This window comes from Sturnus vulgaris, chromosome 9 (assembly GCF_052056855.1).
Source record: "Sturnus vulgaris isolate bStuVul1 chromosome 9, bStuVul1.hap1, whole genome shotgun sequence".
In the NCBI taxonomy this organism is placed as follows: domain Eukaryota; kingdom Metazoa; phylum Chordata; class Aves; order Passeriformes; family Sturnidae; genus Sturnus; species Sturnus vulgaris.
Window position 1 is genome coordinate 25,369,018 of NC_142251.1, and position 18,156 is coordinate 25,387,173.

Sequence of the window (18,156 nt, forward strand, 5' to 3'; positions counted from 1 at the left end):
TATGTGCTGAGGAAGGAGCAGCAGAAAAAACATGGAATGCACAGACCACAACCCCTATTCCTGTCCCCTGTGCTGCTCAGGTTTAAGAGCTATACAAGTTGAAAGTGAAGATGAGCTCATGAAGAAGGAAGGGTAGGGAAATTTTGGTTTAAGTTTGTTGGTATTTCTCATTATCCTATTCCTTTGATATTTGGTAATAAATGAATTCCCCAGTGCTTGTCCATGCTGGTGATGTGTGAGGGATATTTTTGTCCTTACCTCGCCCACTAGCCTTTAATCATAGTTTTTCTCCACTGTCAAATTGAGAAAGGGGGAATGATAAAGCCTCTTGGTAGGTACCAGATATCCAGCCAAGGTCAGTCTAACTCAGGAGGCCATGCAGATTACTAAAAACTGGAAAACAGAGACATAAGGAAAAGGCAGAGATTTTATTAAAGACTTTTTTAACTTCACAAAAATGGATGACAACATCTTTTCAAAATGTTACTCACCTGAATGGAGAGAGTTTAGAGTTCTTGGTCTGGCAAAGCTCGATCAGCATTACTTTATTTGTGTGGTGTATCTTGTTCTTTCTGGCACCCTCTTACAGCCATAAAGTCAAATATGATGTTGCAGGTGGGTTGTGCAACTGTGGTGCAACCTGGCATTATTTCTGCATATATATCATTATATGACTTTTACAAATGCAGCACAGAAACCCTATTTGCAATTTTTCTTTCATCTGGCATTCTGCCTTACTGATGCAGGTTTCATTCGCTGCCTTTTATGAGTTCTACTTTTCTCTTGTATCTCCCACATCAACAGTGAATCTCTGAAGTTTTGAAGTAATTCTTCCATAGGTGTATTAACTTGACATTTTCCAAGATCAGTTTCATTCTGTTACTCTTTCCTACCTCCCAATATTGCTACATCCTCTGCATTCTATTTCCTTGTCCTTAGTTTTGCTTTGCATGTGAGTGACCAAGGACCACAGTGTTAACAGAAAGATGGAAGAGTTAACAGGTGCAGGTGGCATCTTCCTCTTCATCAAGGTGTGTGCCTTCTCAAAATCTCTTCTGAACTTCTGAACTAGGCCTAGATTAAATACTGCTGTGTCTTTAAACCATCTAACTCAATCTAGTTATTTTTCAGCAATTTTGCTTCCTTTTTTGTGGTATGTAGTTGATATGTGAAATTTTCATGTGTTCAACAAAACACATATTCTGCTTTTCAGATACAAAAATCAATTAATTTGCTAGTGAAAAGCAAGTTCTTACAGGTTCTTATACTAAGCTCTTAAATCAACACTATTGTCTGACCAAGGCTAAGTAAAACTGACATAATTTTTCACTGTTTATGGTATTGGAAAGCTTTTTCAGTAGCGAAATTTTAACTAAGGAACAGGCAATACAACATTTTTCCTTGAGTTCATCCAATAATCTGAACAGTTTGTCTTTTGACTATGAAAAGGCACCAGGAGACAGGAGCTCTCCTAACTGGGTGATTACTGTATGGTGTGTAGGCAAACACTTCATCTGCCAGTAAAGGCTGGGATTTTGTGGCTGAGCTCTGAGAAGAAACTCGAGGGAGATAACAGATGAGATGGCAGCAGGTGTAGGAGTTCCCACAAATAAAACATGATGAGTAGCAATAGAGGAGCTGAGCAGCTGGGCTTAGGTACTCGATGTTGTCATTCTCTCACTGCAAGATTGATTCCATGGATATCTCATTGAAATTATTTTAGCTGGCTAGTTGGATTTTCCCCTAGTTTTGTCTGCTAACTGATTTTCCTTCCTAGAGATGTGTTTTGAGTTTATCATGGTAAATTTAGGAAAATGGCTAAGTTTTCTTTACAAAGATCAGCGAGTTGCTCAAGAGAAAATATAAAGTTACATTCCTCTTCCTTTGGAGCTGCTGGGAGTACTGTGGTAGAATCAAATCTGCTATGTGTACTGTGCTTTTTTTTTTTTCCTATACTTACTGTTCCCTTTGATTCTTAGATGCTGTCACAGAAGACTATGAAGGATCTTTGTTGGGTTAACTCCCTTTCTCACTTAAACGTGTTATATATAAACAACTTCTCTCCAGGAGAGCCTGGCAGTAACATGGTAGAGTCTTTCCATTTATGTTATTATGTGCATTGTAAACTCTTGTCAGCAAATTGGATGCTAATAGAAGCAACGGAGAGTCCATATGTGTGTGGCTAAATTCATAACAAAGGCAAATCCAACCGGTGGATTGGTTACACTTAACTGGTTTAGTAACTAAAAATCGAATTTACTGTTTAGCTAGAAACACAGATGCTGGCACTTCATCATGAGTCCCTTTTACCCAGGGATGAGAGAGAGGGGGATTCTTGTGAGTAGCAGCAGATGGCACTTCTGCCTATTTTAAAGCAGTCTCATTAAGAGATGCTGCTGAGAAAAACTGCATGGACTTCATTTTTTTTTTGGTAATGTGTAAATTTGGGGAGCATTATCAGCAGATTTAGTTATACTGTGAGAAAAAACTAAGTATGATTCTTTGTTATTTCCAAAATAATTTCTCCTTTGCTCAATTCTCATGCTATAAAAAAAGCTACAAAAGCAAGACAAGCAATTCTGGACTTCTCTATGGAATTACATAAAGTTATGTTGCAAAGTTCATGCAAAATGTTTCAAAGTTCTTAACTGCAAAGAGGCCTGTAAAAGTTTAAAGATATAGACTGTTATGAAATATGTTTTTCTTCTTCAAGAAAAATAAAAGACAAAATTTTAATTTCAAATTAAATGAAGAATTTTCAATCCAAATTTCAGCTCAGAACAGTATTAATGTTGTTTTTATTGTTTTCATCAGCCACCTGCTATGTACTTAGTCCAAGTACAAACATGCAAAGAGCAGTCCAGGGAATGTGCCGAGGCTCTGAGAGTTTGTTGTTCCTGTTTCCTGTCTTGCTTGCATAGGTAAGCAAAGAACTGAGAGCTTACTAATACATGACTAAAAGCACCTTATTTCCTCGTGGCTTACTTGCATGGAACAGCAAATGCCTGCCCCAGATAGTGCAGGTCAGATGGGTAATGTATATATCTGCATGCACTTCAGACATGGAGAGCAACATAGACAGCTCTGTCAGGGAGATAAACTAACATTTTATGTTCCATTAGTCTCCTGGATTTTATTCTCCTTTCCTCCAAGAGAAACAGACTTTGATACCATACCTGCACTGAGTTATAGCCCATTATACTGAGAAACCTGAGAAATAAATTTGCAGGCATTCACACATCCCTCAAAGCACCCGGCTCTGAGATGCTCCACTCGGCGTCACCTTCCCTGCAGAATCCATTAATTGTCAAGCCTGCTGAAGCACAGGACAGGTGGAAGGTGCACACACTGGGAGTAAGAGGGAGAGTTGAGGGTCTTTGGTGTCACTGTCAAGAGGACGGACCAGGCTCTTCTCCAAGGGGCCCAGCAATGGTACAAAAAGAGGAACAGGCAGGAAGGGATGCCCAGGAAGTTTCACCTGGACATGAGGAAGAGCTTTCCAGTGCAGTGACTGAGCATTGAAAAAGACCAGGTAGGGGGTGAAGTCTTCCTCACTGGGGATATTCCAGAACCATCTGGACAATCCTGTGCCATGTGCTCTGTGCAGGAGCAGGGAGGTGGGATCAGATGAGCCACTGTGGGCCTTTCCAGCCTTGTTTGTTGTGTGATAGTACAGACTTGCAGCCTTGTACTTGGAGGTCTCTCTCATGAGCTGTTGTTTCATGGGCTGCCCCACCCCAGCAGCCCCCAGCAGCAGAGCACATAACCCAGAGCTGGCAGCTGGGAAACCTAGAGCACAAATTTTAACTTACTGCTGAACACCTCGTCTTTGAGCTCAGCCTGACCTGTCAATTTTTTCATCCCTTCAAGTGAGGCAGATCTTTCTTTAACAGAAGTAAGAAAAGTAGTTTATTTTTGTAGCAGCAGGGATTTTTGGTAATACTATCACAAAACCCTAGAACCACAGGATCATAGAATCACAGAACCATAGCACCACAGAATCACAGAATCAGAGTATAGCCTGAGTTGGAAGGGAGCCAAAAGGATCACTGAGTCAAACTCCTGGGCTTTCACAGACACCCCAACACTCCCACCCTGTGCATCCCTGGGAACATTGTCCAAATGTTCCTGGAGCTCTGGCAGCCTTGTGGCTGTGCCCATTCCCTGGGGAGCCTGGGCAGTGCCCTCCACCCTCTCCGAGAAGAACCTTTTATTGATATCCAGTCTAAACCCTCCCCTGACACAGCTCCAGATGTCCCTTTCAGTCCTGTCGTGTGCTCATGACAAAGAGATCAGTGTCTCCCCCTCCTCTTGCCCTCATGAGGACACTGAAGAACCCAATGAGGTCTGACCTCAATCTCTTCCCCAGGCTGAACAGAACAAATGCCCTCAGCCTCTCCCTATAAGTCTTCCCCTCCAGACCCTTCCTCAATCCTTGTAGTTACCTTAAATCTTAAGAAAAAGAAACTCAGGAAATTAGGTGCCACAGAAAAGCAAAAAGTTTTCATTTGAAATGTTCACATTAAAAAAAGGCCATTAGTCCACATAGAAGTCTGAGAATTCTTACAAACCTCAACAGAGAAGGTGCGAGAAATGAGGACCCAATAGATAGTGTAATAAATGAAGAGAGAGAACCAAAGTTCTCACAAATGGAAAGGGCAATAGCCTTAAAAAGAACTTAAAAGGACACAATATCCATTTCCTCACAGCTGCTTTTATCTGCAAGAGAAGCAAATCACAACCTATATAATTTTGCAAGGAAATTTCAATGATAATTATTTTTCTTTTGTACGAGTTCTAGGCAAGAAAACTATGAAGAATATTTATGGCTCTCTTTTATTTGTTTACTAATGTCAACGACTCTCTAAATCTTCTTGGGAGAAGTAAAATAAAGAGAATATTGTTCTACAATGTGTGAACAAACAACAAAACTGGTGCATGTGTCCTTTTACATCCTTTTTTGGTCAAATTGATTTTAACAGTTTGCAGAGCAAATGGACAATATTGGAATCCAACCTTAAAGATGATATTTATTTCCAGCATTCCCAGGTCTATCAGTATATAAGGAGGAAAATGTAAATTAACATCGCTGCACTTGAATAGCATTCATGGTTAATTAGGTTACCAGTACCACCTGACAGGGTTTAATATTGCCCTTTAGGACTAAATCTTTTACTAGGGTGTGTGCAGATGTTAACCTCAAGCATCCATTTTATCCTCTCCTCCAGTACTCTGCCATGTTCTGTTGCTCTACAAAAATATAACATGCTTAAGAGAACAAAGAAAGCAGTAGCTGCAGTTTTCTCCAGATGTAGTACATGCTATCTGTCTGACATACTGAGAGCAACCGAAAATTTAAAGACATCTGAATTAATGTCAGCCAAGACCTGGACTTCTAGAGAGGCTGGATCTTCTACAGAAATTTTGCACTGTCTTGTACACAGATGCTTTTCCTGTTCCTTCTCTGACTAGCTCATAATAACAGCATCCAGAAAAAGAATCAATCCTGAAACTTATATCAAAATTACATTTTGTCTGACCAAACTGCAGCATGTGCATTCATAGTCATGTTTTTCTCCCTCCATAACTTTGCTAAGACAGTAGACTTCAAACAACAACAGCAGTATTTTCTCATTTCTATATCTACACATTTATTTTCCATTGTCTAACAACTGCACCCTGAAGACACTGCACCTGGAATTTCTTTGTGAAGGAATTTAGGAAGCACAGTCCTCTTCTAAACAGAAACCCACCAGAAAACAGAAGCTTCATATAAAAATAATTAGAGGTCTCTCAATATAAGGCAGCAAAAGCCACAAAAGACTAGTGCTGCTTCCCTTTTTCCTGTAACTGCAGACTTCATATGACTGTGGTGATGTCCATGAGTAGGAATGGTGCCCCCCAGTACAGTGCCTTCTCCAAGATTCTCCAAACCACTCACCTGCCAGCTGGAGGGGACAACTGGAGAGAAGACAGTGAAGATTGTGGGCTGAGACCACAACAAGGTGGTCCCCCAGTGTGGTTAGAAGGAAAGGGGGATTCTGCCCCTCTGGTCCACTTAGGTGAGACCCCCACCTGCAGAGCTGCTCCAGCCCTGGGGCCCAGCATGGTAAAAATGTGGAGATACTGGAGAGCCCAGAGGAGGCAGCAGGATGATCAGTGGGATGGAGCAGCTCTGCTGGGAGGAAAGACTGGGAGAGTTGGGATTGTTCAGTCTGGAGAAGAGAAGGCTCTGGGGAGACCTTATTGCAGAAGGTTTTAGGAAGATGGGGACAGACCTTTAAAGCCATTCCAGCTTTAAAGCAAAGATGGGTAGATTCAGGAGAGATACCAAAAAGAAATTTTTTACAGTGGTTGGTGGTGAAGAGATTGCCCATAGCAGCTGTGGCTGCTCCATCCCTGGCAGTGTCCAAGGCCAGGTTGGATGGGGCTTGGAGCAGCCTGGGATAGTTGAAAGTGTCCCTGCCCATGGCTGAGGGTGGTACTGGATGGGCTTTAGGGTCCCTTCCTACCCAAACCATTCTGTGATTCTGAGTCAAAGGGACAGTTGTTATGTAGAGAAAAGAGAAACTGCTCCCTTCTGCTTCTCTCACCCTGTCCAGAACCATCTTCAATCCCCGCAAAACTCACAAACATTTCTGCAAAGCTGTATTCCAGCTCTGCCCAGATAAGCTCTGCCAGAGGAAAACTGCACTGTATCATTGCTTTTTCTCAAAATGTTTGTTCTTTCTAAAACCAGGAAGGCTTCATCTCATCCTTTTTCCTTAACATCTCTTATGCTAGTTGCTGATCTTGGATTAGAAATTTTAACACCTGAGAAGAAAGCTAACAAAGTAGTTCATTTGGGAATCAATTCTTAAAAGGGAGGGCAGATGTACACCTCTTTCCCTCTCAGTCTCTAATGCCTCTGAGATCTCCTTTAAAAAAAAGTATTCTTTCTTCATCAAGACTGTCTGTTCATGTGCAGCAGCAGCTAGAGAAAAGTAGTCTCTCTGTAATGAAGATGCTTTGCTTTGGGACAATCCCTATGCCATAAATCTGTGCAGACATTTCAGGTGAAGTCTCCTTTTGTATCCTATTGTATAAAATCCAGCTATTCTTCCCCATCTTCACCGTCTCCTTCGATAAGTTTTACTGCAAGGGTGTCTCTTAAATCAGGTCCTGAAATTTTTGTTGGGGAAAGGGGTTTGCTGTTGAACTGCAGATTTTGTAACGCATATATTCTGCATCACCAAAACTAAATCAAACCCATTGCAGAGAACACTTTTTGAACTTGTTAGCATGGATAGGTTATCTGCAAGATGGGATGACAAAATTATTTACTTCCTAAAGTTCTTTTATGGCACAACCTGCCTATGTTCAGTAGTTAAGTGCTCCTTTGTGTTGATGCACAACCTATTTTACTGTGCAGTATGCACCAGCTATTCATCTGTGTACTAATTCCATTCAAGTTACATCAAGTTGCTGACTTCTACCATCATTTAAACTCTTATATCTTTTTCAATTAGCTGTTATTGTATTAAATACACTACCTTACACTGGCATCCATCTTTCCTTTTTAGGGTATTTTTGAACCTACATTTTTATCCAAGGTCTCAGTTTCCTCTGTGGATACTTACAGAGCCTGGTTTCTCATTCCTTATGAGGCATTTGCTTCTTTCCAAGGCTAGTCTAAGAACCATTTTAAAATCTTTTCCAGCTTCTTGTAGTCTTTGTGTAATTTACTAAAAAAGAAAAGCAAATGAGGCTTTGCTCTTGCTCTATATGTGAGTATCTACCTTTTCATTGATATATCTCACTTCTAGAGACATAATAAATGCTAAAACATTATTTACCTTCTTGCTGCTAACACTGTGCACATCCTTAATCAATCCCAGGTCTTGTTACTGCCCAGTTTTGTAGGTTAATATTTTTATTTGTGGTGTAAAATTTGCGCCATGCAGTTCTGGTCTCCATCTCCATTTTTCCTTTCAGGGGAATAACCACACCCCATTGAACCACACTGGAATTTAGGACCATGGTATAGGGATGATTTGCATGATAGCTGTTTCCTTGCAGCTGTTTCTGCAGTCCTATCATCTTCCCATTCTTTCCCCCCTCTTTTTTTTTTTTTTTCATTCAGGGAAATAGGAGTCACTCCAGCTGATGCCTTGGAATTCAAAAGCTAGAGACATTTGAGAATCTATTCCATATCCTGTGTTAAAATATACAGAATTTTATAGCTCAAAGAAGGCCTCATTAGACCAAGTAATGGCAGAGGCCAGAAGTCCATGATACATTTACCAGCCCAAAAAGTAGTCGGCAGGATTTGGAAAAAGCAGCTCCTCTGGAGTGCCTGTGTAGAGCACTCTGTGTCCTAGGTGGTTTAATATTAAATTTCTACACCCAGGAGCTGTCACAATATCTGTGTTCCTCTCCTCACAACATATTTCTTACCTAGAAGGATACAAACCATGCATTTAAGTAACAGTCAATAAAAGGTGAACTCTCAATTTCAGCTCCCTGAATCCTGTGTTTAGAACCTGTGAGCAGCTGCCATGGCCACGGCATAATTATTATTTTTGTTCCTAAAATATTTCTGAGATTCCAGGTCCCAAATCATTTGCTTATTCCTCTGACTAAGGGGGTTGGCAGGAAGCAGCTCAAGCACAAAAAAAGGGGAAACAAGTGAATCTTCCTGTTTGAAACGCAGCTGACTAATTTGTACCCCCACCACCAGCAGAAATCTTCATTTCCACTTGAGTTCAGATGGAACAAAACAAACCATTTAGGAACAGCATGTGAACTGGTGAGCTGTCAGGTCACAATGAGTGTTTTGTTTGCAAAACATCCATTTAGAACCTCATTACCCCAGATGAGCTCCACCTGCACTCCATTATAGCAGCTTTATTATTTTGTTTTTTTAAATGTAGGAAAATTTCACCTTATCTATAATCAAGTCTATGAAACTGTAGGCAATGGTGTTGGACGGGCCAATTTAAATTAAGGCTCAGTGGATGAAACATGTAACAGGAATAAAAATGCTGTATGTGAAATACTGCATCATTATAAGCAACAGGGTCAGAGCCACTTTTGCTGTCAAGTGTTTTCTGACCTTGCTCAGCTCTTATGCTGCATAGATTTATGTAAGCTCAATGTATTATTCAATGTTTTGCCAGGAAACAAAAATACTTTGTCTCTTTTTTTTCATGAGAAACTGATTAAGTTCCTTTGATTCCTTAAAAAATCTGGGGACAGAGGTCACTGAAGATAAAGACAGGAACCCCAAGAGGTGAGCATGATTCCCTCTTTGAGCAGGTCATATTTATCCTAGAAGTTCTGAAATATAGAAAGTTGATATTTTCAATTTTGACAAACAATTACTCAGCAAGAACTGTAAGCTTTCCTCTTATTTCCCACCTTATTTTCTAAACAGTTGTAGAGATGCTTAAGAGGCTGAAGCAGTTTCACTTGTGACTTGTGCTCCCATTAGAAGTTTTCCAGCCAGATTTTCTTCCAATCAGCTGTTTAGACCCTCACCACTGTTTTAATGCTCTACCTGGACAGTATTCTTGTCTTTCAATTTTCCACTTGTTTCTTACCCTTGGGATATTTGTCCTTTCACTAGGCTTACTGCAGTGTTTTAGTCCTGAAACATAGCTCTGTTAAAGGTTAAGAACAGTACCTCCACACTGCTAGGCTGAAGTGTTACTTCTTCTAGAGGGTTTTTCAGTGCATTGTCATGTTTTCTTCTACATCTTAAAGAAATTTTTGATATAATTTCATATGGCCCTGGTGACTCTTCAGCTGCCAAATAATTAATTATTCTCTGATCATTAAGTCATACAGAAACATCTCCCAGATCATTCTCTCTGGTAGTTTAGTCAGAGACAGTACATTCCCAGCAAGGTATTTTAGTCTTGGGTAGATAAACGTTATATAGGAGCCATCATCACCATCATGACACAGGATTCCTGTGCAGCTCAAGTTGAATGTAATCAAATCTGAAAGGCTTGTGTAAGCCAAAGAAGGGCATTGATCTCTGAGACCCTGTACAGGCTCTGGCTAGTCAGCTTAATAACTACTTTTAATTATTAGTAAGAATATTTGAATTGTTTTCTTTAAATGTGCAGTCATACTGAATTTTTAGAATCTTCCAGCTCAGAAGAAATGCAACTTTTTTCATCCAAATGCAGCTGTCCCTATACTTTAATAATAAGATTTTTTACCCTAATCTGTCTGTATCACATATATTACATATGCAAAAATTCATTACTTCAGGTTAGCTTTGAACCTGCCAGTCAATGCAAATTATATTAAATGGTATGTGGTGGCTTATATGTTTGAATTATTGCTACCACCAAATGAAAAAATATGCTGCTTCAAAGCAGAGAGAGGACCCATGGCATAGAATAATAGAAAAAGAGCCAAAGGGTTTATTAAACTTGACACCTAATCTTTCAATCAAGCTTTTAAAAATGTGACTGTTCTGCAGTAGTGACCTAGAGCATTACAGCAGAACTACTGCAAGATGTAATGTTCTCATTCACTGCTATAAAAATGCTGTTTTAATAAAAATGGTGAGCAGGTAGCTCTTATTTATTTTGCCATACAGCCACATGGCTGTCGTGGACCATCCTGAAAGGCTGCTGCCCTTCACAATGTGAAGCACTGTCAGAAATCTGGGAGGATGGCTACAGTTGTAATTAGAAGGTGCTTCACCTAAAAGCAAGAGGTTAATCCTGTGGTGTTGACCATTGTGTTACTCATTTAGCATCATAACAATAAAAGGTACAATCCTACAATATGCCAAGCTTATGAAACCTTGTCAAAAAACTGCTGCACATAAATAGACCCAGCAATGACTTCTGGGTTTAGTCACGCTAATCTTCAAACTGTGTAATAGTTCAAGCTTTGTGCTTGCTACAGAAAACCCTCATTAGTTATATGGTGAAAATAGTTTATTAAAAAAGGACATCCTAGTACCTCCTGTTTTCTTTAGCACTAGGCCTACCCTCCCAATGTTCCCCTGTATCTCAGGGCTGGCAGCTTTGGTCTTCTGCATGGTTTTGGGAAGAGGGGATCAACCATGTGCAATTACCACCTTAGACATTTCCTGGGAATATTGTGATGTTGTGAAGGATTTGTTCTCAGTCTTGGAGTCTGCCTGAGATTTTACTAATAATAGTTTTTGGGGTTTTTTTTTAACTAATAATAGTAATAATAGTAAATAAATAAAAATCATATACCTTGGGTGACCAACTGCTCAATAGGTTTGTCTGGTTTCAGTGTACAACTTTCCTACAAGAAGTTGATTTTCACTATTGTGCTCAGCACAATGATCATGTGCTAATCTAAACCTTTTGGTGAATTTAAATTAGTGTTTTTCCAAGTGTGTTTTAATTTCAGTGCCTAAAGTGGGCCAGGTCCTTATTTGCTTTAATCCATCTACTTCTGACAAAATCAACTATTCTGATATAATACCAGTGCAGGATTTTATCTACTACAATTTTATCAACCTGTGGTCAGCAAAAAAACCCTCAACTATTTTTGCCGAGGATGGAGATAAGACATTTATTTCAAAGGCTTTCTATTTTTAACTGTGATTCTCTTGTTTTCTTCCCTCTTAATGGACGAATTTTATGATCTGCTAGATCTGTCAGCTGAAATGACAAATTTCTGCAACAATCTCTGTCAATTTTTTGAGATAGCTGAATGTATAAAATAGTGCATGTAAGTGCACAGATTACAGATATAGTGAGTTTGATTGCTATGCTTTTCCAATTCCTTTTTATTTTCTTTTTCTACAATTACTTTATTATGTGTGTGCTATATGTTAATTTTCAAAACTTTTAACAATTGCTGCATGACCTTAAAGTTATCATCTAACACAGAATCTAACCTATGTTCCTTACCAAACTCTTCATTAGAATTGGCAATTTGGACTCTATCATTTTTAAATAAATTAGGGGTTTAAAATAAACAGCTGTTTTTCCTATGGAATGGTTGATGACAGAGATATGAGCTTATGTGACTTTGTACTGATTTAAAAGGTCTCTCTGGTAGTAGCTGTGTTCTCTTTTCTCCACTGTAAGGTCATGACACAAATATATTGGAGCTTCTTACCATGAAGACACCCTACTGATGCTAAAGTAACTACCATGAAAGGAGAGTTGGGTTAATACACAGTGGTGCGTGTCAAATTTATAATTGTAGTGCCAAGGAGAATTTGTATCTCTTATGTTTCTAAATTTTCCTTTTGAAGAACTATGAGATAAATGAATTAATTGTGTTCTTATTCTGTTGAAATGGATGCTAACAGGCATATACTGCTTTGGAAAAAACAGCATATATATATCAGATCAGAAGGGAAATCTGAGAAGTTACACCTTTCCTGAAGATGAGACAAGACATCCATTGCAATGAAACTATTATTGCTTGTGGCTCGTTTATTTCTCCTATTTTATAAGTATTTCCTGTACAACTGGCTTACCACAACAAGCCTCAGCTGCTACTCTGCTGCCTCATTTCCTCCTAAAACATCTAATCTGGATGGATAACTTACTCATGGCAGAAATGCTGGGATAAGAACCACAGAGAAAATTATTGTAAGCTTATTCAAGGTAGGCAGAAGGTTCTTACAGTGTAACACAGGGGAAACTAGAAAGATTACTTACAGGTATTATTTGTCAAGTTATGCCTATAAAGAGAAGGGAGAGAAAAAAATTAAATTGGAATTCATCCAACCAACCAGTTAGAAAATTAAATTTATGTTTCGAACAACACCTTTTTGAAGTTCAGTGCAAAGTAAAGGGTAGGTTTCATTAGGTATTCTAAACCTTGGGCTAACAAAACTGAAAGATTTAAGGAAATGTGTCTCCCTAAGGATAAAACCCTTTCTCAATGGAGAGGAGAAGTGAAGTGCTTAAAATATTTCCATAGCTTCCCAAAAGAATGTCTGCATTTAGAAAGATGACATTGCTGCTTAAAAAGAAGGAAAACACTTTGGAAAACACATTTATCAAAAAAATACAAGGAGTGGAATTAAATTGATGAGCATCACTGTAACTTGTGGTCTGTTCCTTGCTTGTTTTCCAGAGTCTCAGGCTCCCTGCCTGCTCTTCACCTGCTGCCTTGCAGAGGGAACAAGTTTGCTAAATCCTACCAGAAGGAAGATGGATATTATTGGCCCAGGTCTGAGTCAGGTGAGTGCAAATCCCATCAGCCTTTTTGCCTACAATGCAGGAAGCTACCACAAACACTGCTGGGGATCTCCCCATACATGTTTTCCTGGCATATTCCATTAGCTTGCACACCTGCTAAACGTGATGCTATTATTTTGTGTCATGAGCTGTAACATTGATAGTATCAGGTATTCTGAATTAGAAAAGCTCAATGTAATAGCATGGTATAGCCAAAGTTGTGGGTCCTATGGGAACTCTAGGTGGGGCATGCATGTTGGAGTTAGTAAGCTAAGGGTCTTTTAGAATTTTTCAGAGAGACATGAGAATGTAAGGATTGAATTAAAGTATTTGAATTGAATGAGTAAGTGAATAGATGGAATGAGTAAGTGAATAAATAGAGTGAATAAGTAAGTAAATGGAATAAGTTTTAAGTGCTTTTAGTGCCTGAGAAGTAGTACATGTTTTAGTGAAGGTTGAAAAGCATACTAGTGTTTCTTTAAAGGCTCTAAAAACTTAGTTTTAGACACAATAGAGTTAGAGTTAAGAATATTGCTTACATTTTTTAGTTAGAACAAAATAATGCAAAGTTAAATACTTGGCTGTGCAAATGGGACACCTGGTGAATTCAAAAAGACATATAAAGAAGACATGCTAATAATTGCCAGTTATAGCATTAGCTGGAATATAAGTTACATGGATATTCTAAAAGAACAAAATATGTTCCAGAGAGGCTGTTTCCTAACTCATATTTGAGCTAATCAGTGCAAAAAAGAACCCCCAAACCAACAAAAAACCCTGAACTCAAACAAAAGAAGTGTTAAAAGCAAAAATTATGACTATTTGTCTTACAAATTTTTGTCCCTAAAGGTTTTTATATAGCTTGCACATTATGTAAACTCAATCCAACACTGGAAAGAGCCAAGCAGATAAACATGGAGAAACCCTTTCTGTCAATAGGAGATTCTTACATGCACAGTCCATTGAGAAAACATTTTGTAAAGAATACTAAAAAGATAAAGCTGTTCTCATGAACATGCATTATTATTCCTAGAGGGAAAAAAAAAAAATTGGAGATGTTGAGAAGCAATAGATTTGGGAGAAAATAGTGAAAGATAAATGTGATTTCAAAGGTTAGGTTTCTCTAAGCAACCTGTGCTGATTGTACCTCTCAGCCTGGAATTTCTGATGGTTAGATGATGCTCTCACTTCGTGCCATTTTCACTGACACTTAGATGCAATGAAAAGGAGCCCTGTTTTTTATACTCCAGCTAAATAAAATAAGGGAATAGAATTTGAATCCAAAACAGGAGTGGGTTTTTAAAGTGCATCTGGTCATCAACATCAATTGTTGCACTTTGGTTTTCCCCAGTAATATCTTTAAAGTATACTAGAACAGACTTTTTACATATTACAGACTCTCTATTTACCTACGGATTTTGGCTATGCCTCAGAAAGCACTCAGGCATATTTTTGATCCATTTCTCTTCAAGAAAGCATATGAGTACCTGAGCAAGGACAGAAATGCAGCAAGTTTCATAAGAAGAATTGGGTAAATGCAAAGATGAGCTGAGCAAAGGTGTCTCTTCATGTAGTGATGAGTTCATTGGGAAAGTCAATTTTGCTTTTGCTTCCCCTTCCCTCTTCCTTCAAAGAAAAGGGGTAGACAAAGCTGCCCATCAGGAATGTTGGTGGTGCCTGTGTGAAACTGTTTTTTAAGAAAGGGAAAAAAATCTGGACAGGTAGAGGAGTGAGGGAAAAGATTATGACAGCCCAGCAGACTTTGAGGGCAGTGGAGAAAGGAGGGGAGGTGTTCCAGGTGACTGAGGTGAAATCCCGTGTGGAGAAGACAATAGTGGAGCAGGGAAAATGTGTGAGGAGGAAGGAGCAGCAAAAAGGAGCTATTTGGGACTGACCACAACTCCCAGTGAGGTCACAGCATCCCCCTGGGCTGCTCAGCAATGGGGGCAGAGGTAGAGGGGCTGGGAATGATGGAGTGAGGTCAAGCATGGAAAAAAGAAGGAGGAAAAGAAGTTATTTTAATTTTCTGTCTTTCTTTTTGATTTATCTACTCCATTTTTAACTGGGAATAAATTAAATTAATTTTTCCAAAGTTGAGTATGCTGGGCCTATGAGAGTAATTCGTAAGAGGTCTCCATGTCCTTATCTCCAGCTTTTCCAACCCATCCAGCTTTTCCATCTGATTTTACCTGCCTGTCCTGTTGAGGGGATGTCCCTTCCAAGGGGCAGTATTGATGCAGCTCTGATTTCTGCTTTCTATGACAGGGACAGGACCCAGGGAATGGCTGGGGCTGTCCCAGGGCAGGGTCAGGCTGGAGATCAGGGAAAGGCTCTTCCCCAGAGGGTGGAGGGCACTGCCCAGGCTCCCCAGGGAATGGGCACAGCCCCAAGGCTGCCAGAGCTCCAGGAGTGTTTGGACAACGCTCCCAGGGATGCACAGGGTGGGAGTGTTGGGGTGTCTGTGCAGGGCCAGGGGTTGGACTCCACGATCCTGGTGGGTCCCTTCCCACTCAGGATATTCTGTTTTTCTGTGATTCTGTGAGTGGAAGTGGCAGGGTGAACATCTGGCAGTTGGCCAAAGTCAACTCACTACTGGTATAAATTATTTCTGTGACAGGAGGCACATGGAGCAATTTCTGTGTAGTTTGTGTATAATTACTGCCAGCTGCAGTGCTGAAGGGTTAGGGCACTGTGAATGTAGGTAGAGATCTTACCTTTATGATGATGGATTACCAAAAGATATTTTAGAGAAAATTTTCTCAAGCTACTTAGAGAGCTTGAGAAATATTACTTAAGTTTAATATTTGTTGAAAAGAGGGAGTTTTCTGTGACCAAATAAGACTGTGTTTAATGCTGGCCAGAGACATTACAGTGAAGTGTTTTGGGAGAGAAATCTTGCAAGTGGACCTTATTTGAGTAGGATGAGAAGATTTTGGATGTAGAAGTAGATTTTCATGGAGAAGCTAGCAGAATCAATCTGCATGTCCTTTAGCTAGCTTGAATGAAAAATCCAGTAGAAAACTTGTTAGGATAATGACTTTCATTTACAATCACTACAAGATGTTGCAGGTGATGATGCAATAATCACTGTGCAATAAGCACATTCAGAAACAGCATAACTTTAAATTTCTTCATTCTTCCAATTGCTGATTTGCAAATGGAAAATACTCCCAGTACTGTTATAAACAGTAGACTCACTGGCAGGCTATGATGCAGAAGAGTTCTTCTTTGCCACTTGCCAACTTTACAATCCTACAGGAAGAGAAATTGACTAATACATTGTAAAGTGCACCACAATTACCTGTGACGAGCATAAAACATTATTTTATTTATTAGTGCTGTGGTTTAACCTCAGCCAGCAACTAAGAACCACTCAGCTGCTCACTCACTCCCTAACCCTCCAGTGGACAGGGAGAAGAGTTGGAGAGAGGTAAAACCTGTGGGTTGAGAGAAGAACAGTTTAATAGCTGAAATAAATTAAATAAAAATATAAGCAAAATCCTTGACTTAGGGTAAGGGTTGTTGAGCAAAAACCAAACCCTTAATGTGTTATTCACATTGATCTCATTCTAAAGACAAAACACAGCACTGTACCAGCTACCAAGAAGAAAATTAAGTCTATCCCAGCTGAAACCAGGAGAATTAAACACTTCTTTATTAACTGTTGTATGTGGTACCTTGCAGAACAAGACCATCTATATGCCAACAGGAACTGGATGAAATGCAGAAAAAAATGTCTGGAAGACATTTATCTTGTATTTCTATAGAAATAGTTAACATTAAAAAAACCCTAATATCTGGTTGACATCAGCCCATTAGCATAGTATTGCTAAGTACATTTCTTCACAGGCTTCTGAAAGTGAAAGGGACTTTTCATTTTAAGGATTCAAGAATTCTGCAGTTTAAAAGAACAGGAAGATGTGAGTCTTGGTTGTGGTTTGTTTTTTTTTTTCAGTTTAATGGCAGGCTTATCTTAAGTACAGTTAAAATAAAATCTTGAATGTATTTACAATTGAAGTTGTTTTCAAGTTTGCAGTGAAATGCCTGGTAAAATCTGTCAGAAATTGGCCAATAGAACATGAACATGAACAGAAGGAATTTTTTCTTCCAACCTAGAGTTAAATTTTTGGTTATCATGCTTAATCCAGCAACCTGCATGGTTCAATTCAGAGGATCTGATTCATCAACAAATGTTTGTCTACCCAATATGATTCTATAAAAGAAAATTCAGAAACTCAAAGATTCATTGACAACTGTCACTATTAGCTAATGTTCTGAATAAAAACGTGCATATTTTGAATTGCTTCTAACTTGCAATCAAATCAGGAACAATTTTGCAGTCTTATTTTGCCAACAGTTTGAAAAATACGTATTTCCATATCATCTTGGATTTTCATGCGTTTTAAAGACTTTTTTTTTTTTAAAGGAAAACATAAAATAATGTCTTAGTTACAGACAGGTAACTGTGCAGGTAGAAGCCATCACTGTGTGATGGCATTCCATGGAGCAGCAGGATCTCCTCTCCTGCTGTGCTCTCATGATGCCACAGGGCAGCACTGGAACTCTGCAGGGGCCGTGTGAGCAAACTTATAATGAGCCAGAACTCCTTAACCAAAAAGTTCCTGCCTCAGTAGGGTCAGAGCATAACAGGCAAGTGTAAGATACAACAGCAGGCAGTGTGGTGGAGGATTAAGGCAGTGCTAGGATCCTCCAGTGATCTTTATAATTTGTGTGCCCAAGTGGGTGATGAACCCGCAGTCGTCCAGAGCAAGCTGAGTGCTGCACGACAAAATCCACAATGCACAGCACAGGCTTGGGGTTCTACAGTCTCTTGCTAAGGTGATAAAGACTTTTTAGCCTCCCAAATAAATCTCCACTTGCTTCAGAATTAAGCTTCACTGAAATTGTTAAATATGGATAAGTTCTGTTACCCATCTCCTCCAGCTGCTCTGCCAACCCCTCCCCAGTTCACGGG

At 39.4% G+C, this 18,156-nt stretch overlaps 1 protein-coding gene across 1 annotated transcript in view; it reads right to left on the minus strand.

Moving 5' to 3' along the window:
- LOC148222864 (uncharacterized) overlaps positions 1 to 18,156 on the minus strand; it is a 63,168-nt gene that overhangs the window by 36,423 nt on the left and 8,589 nt on the right. Inside the window, exon 5 of the mRNA XM_088170382.1 lies at positions 259 to 16,618. Coding sequence (XP_088026508.1) covers positions 16,574 to 16,618 — 45 coding nt within the window. The 3' untranslated portion in view covers positions 259 to 16,573. The remainder of the gene's footprint in view (positions 1 to 258; positions 16,619 to 18,156) is intronic.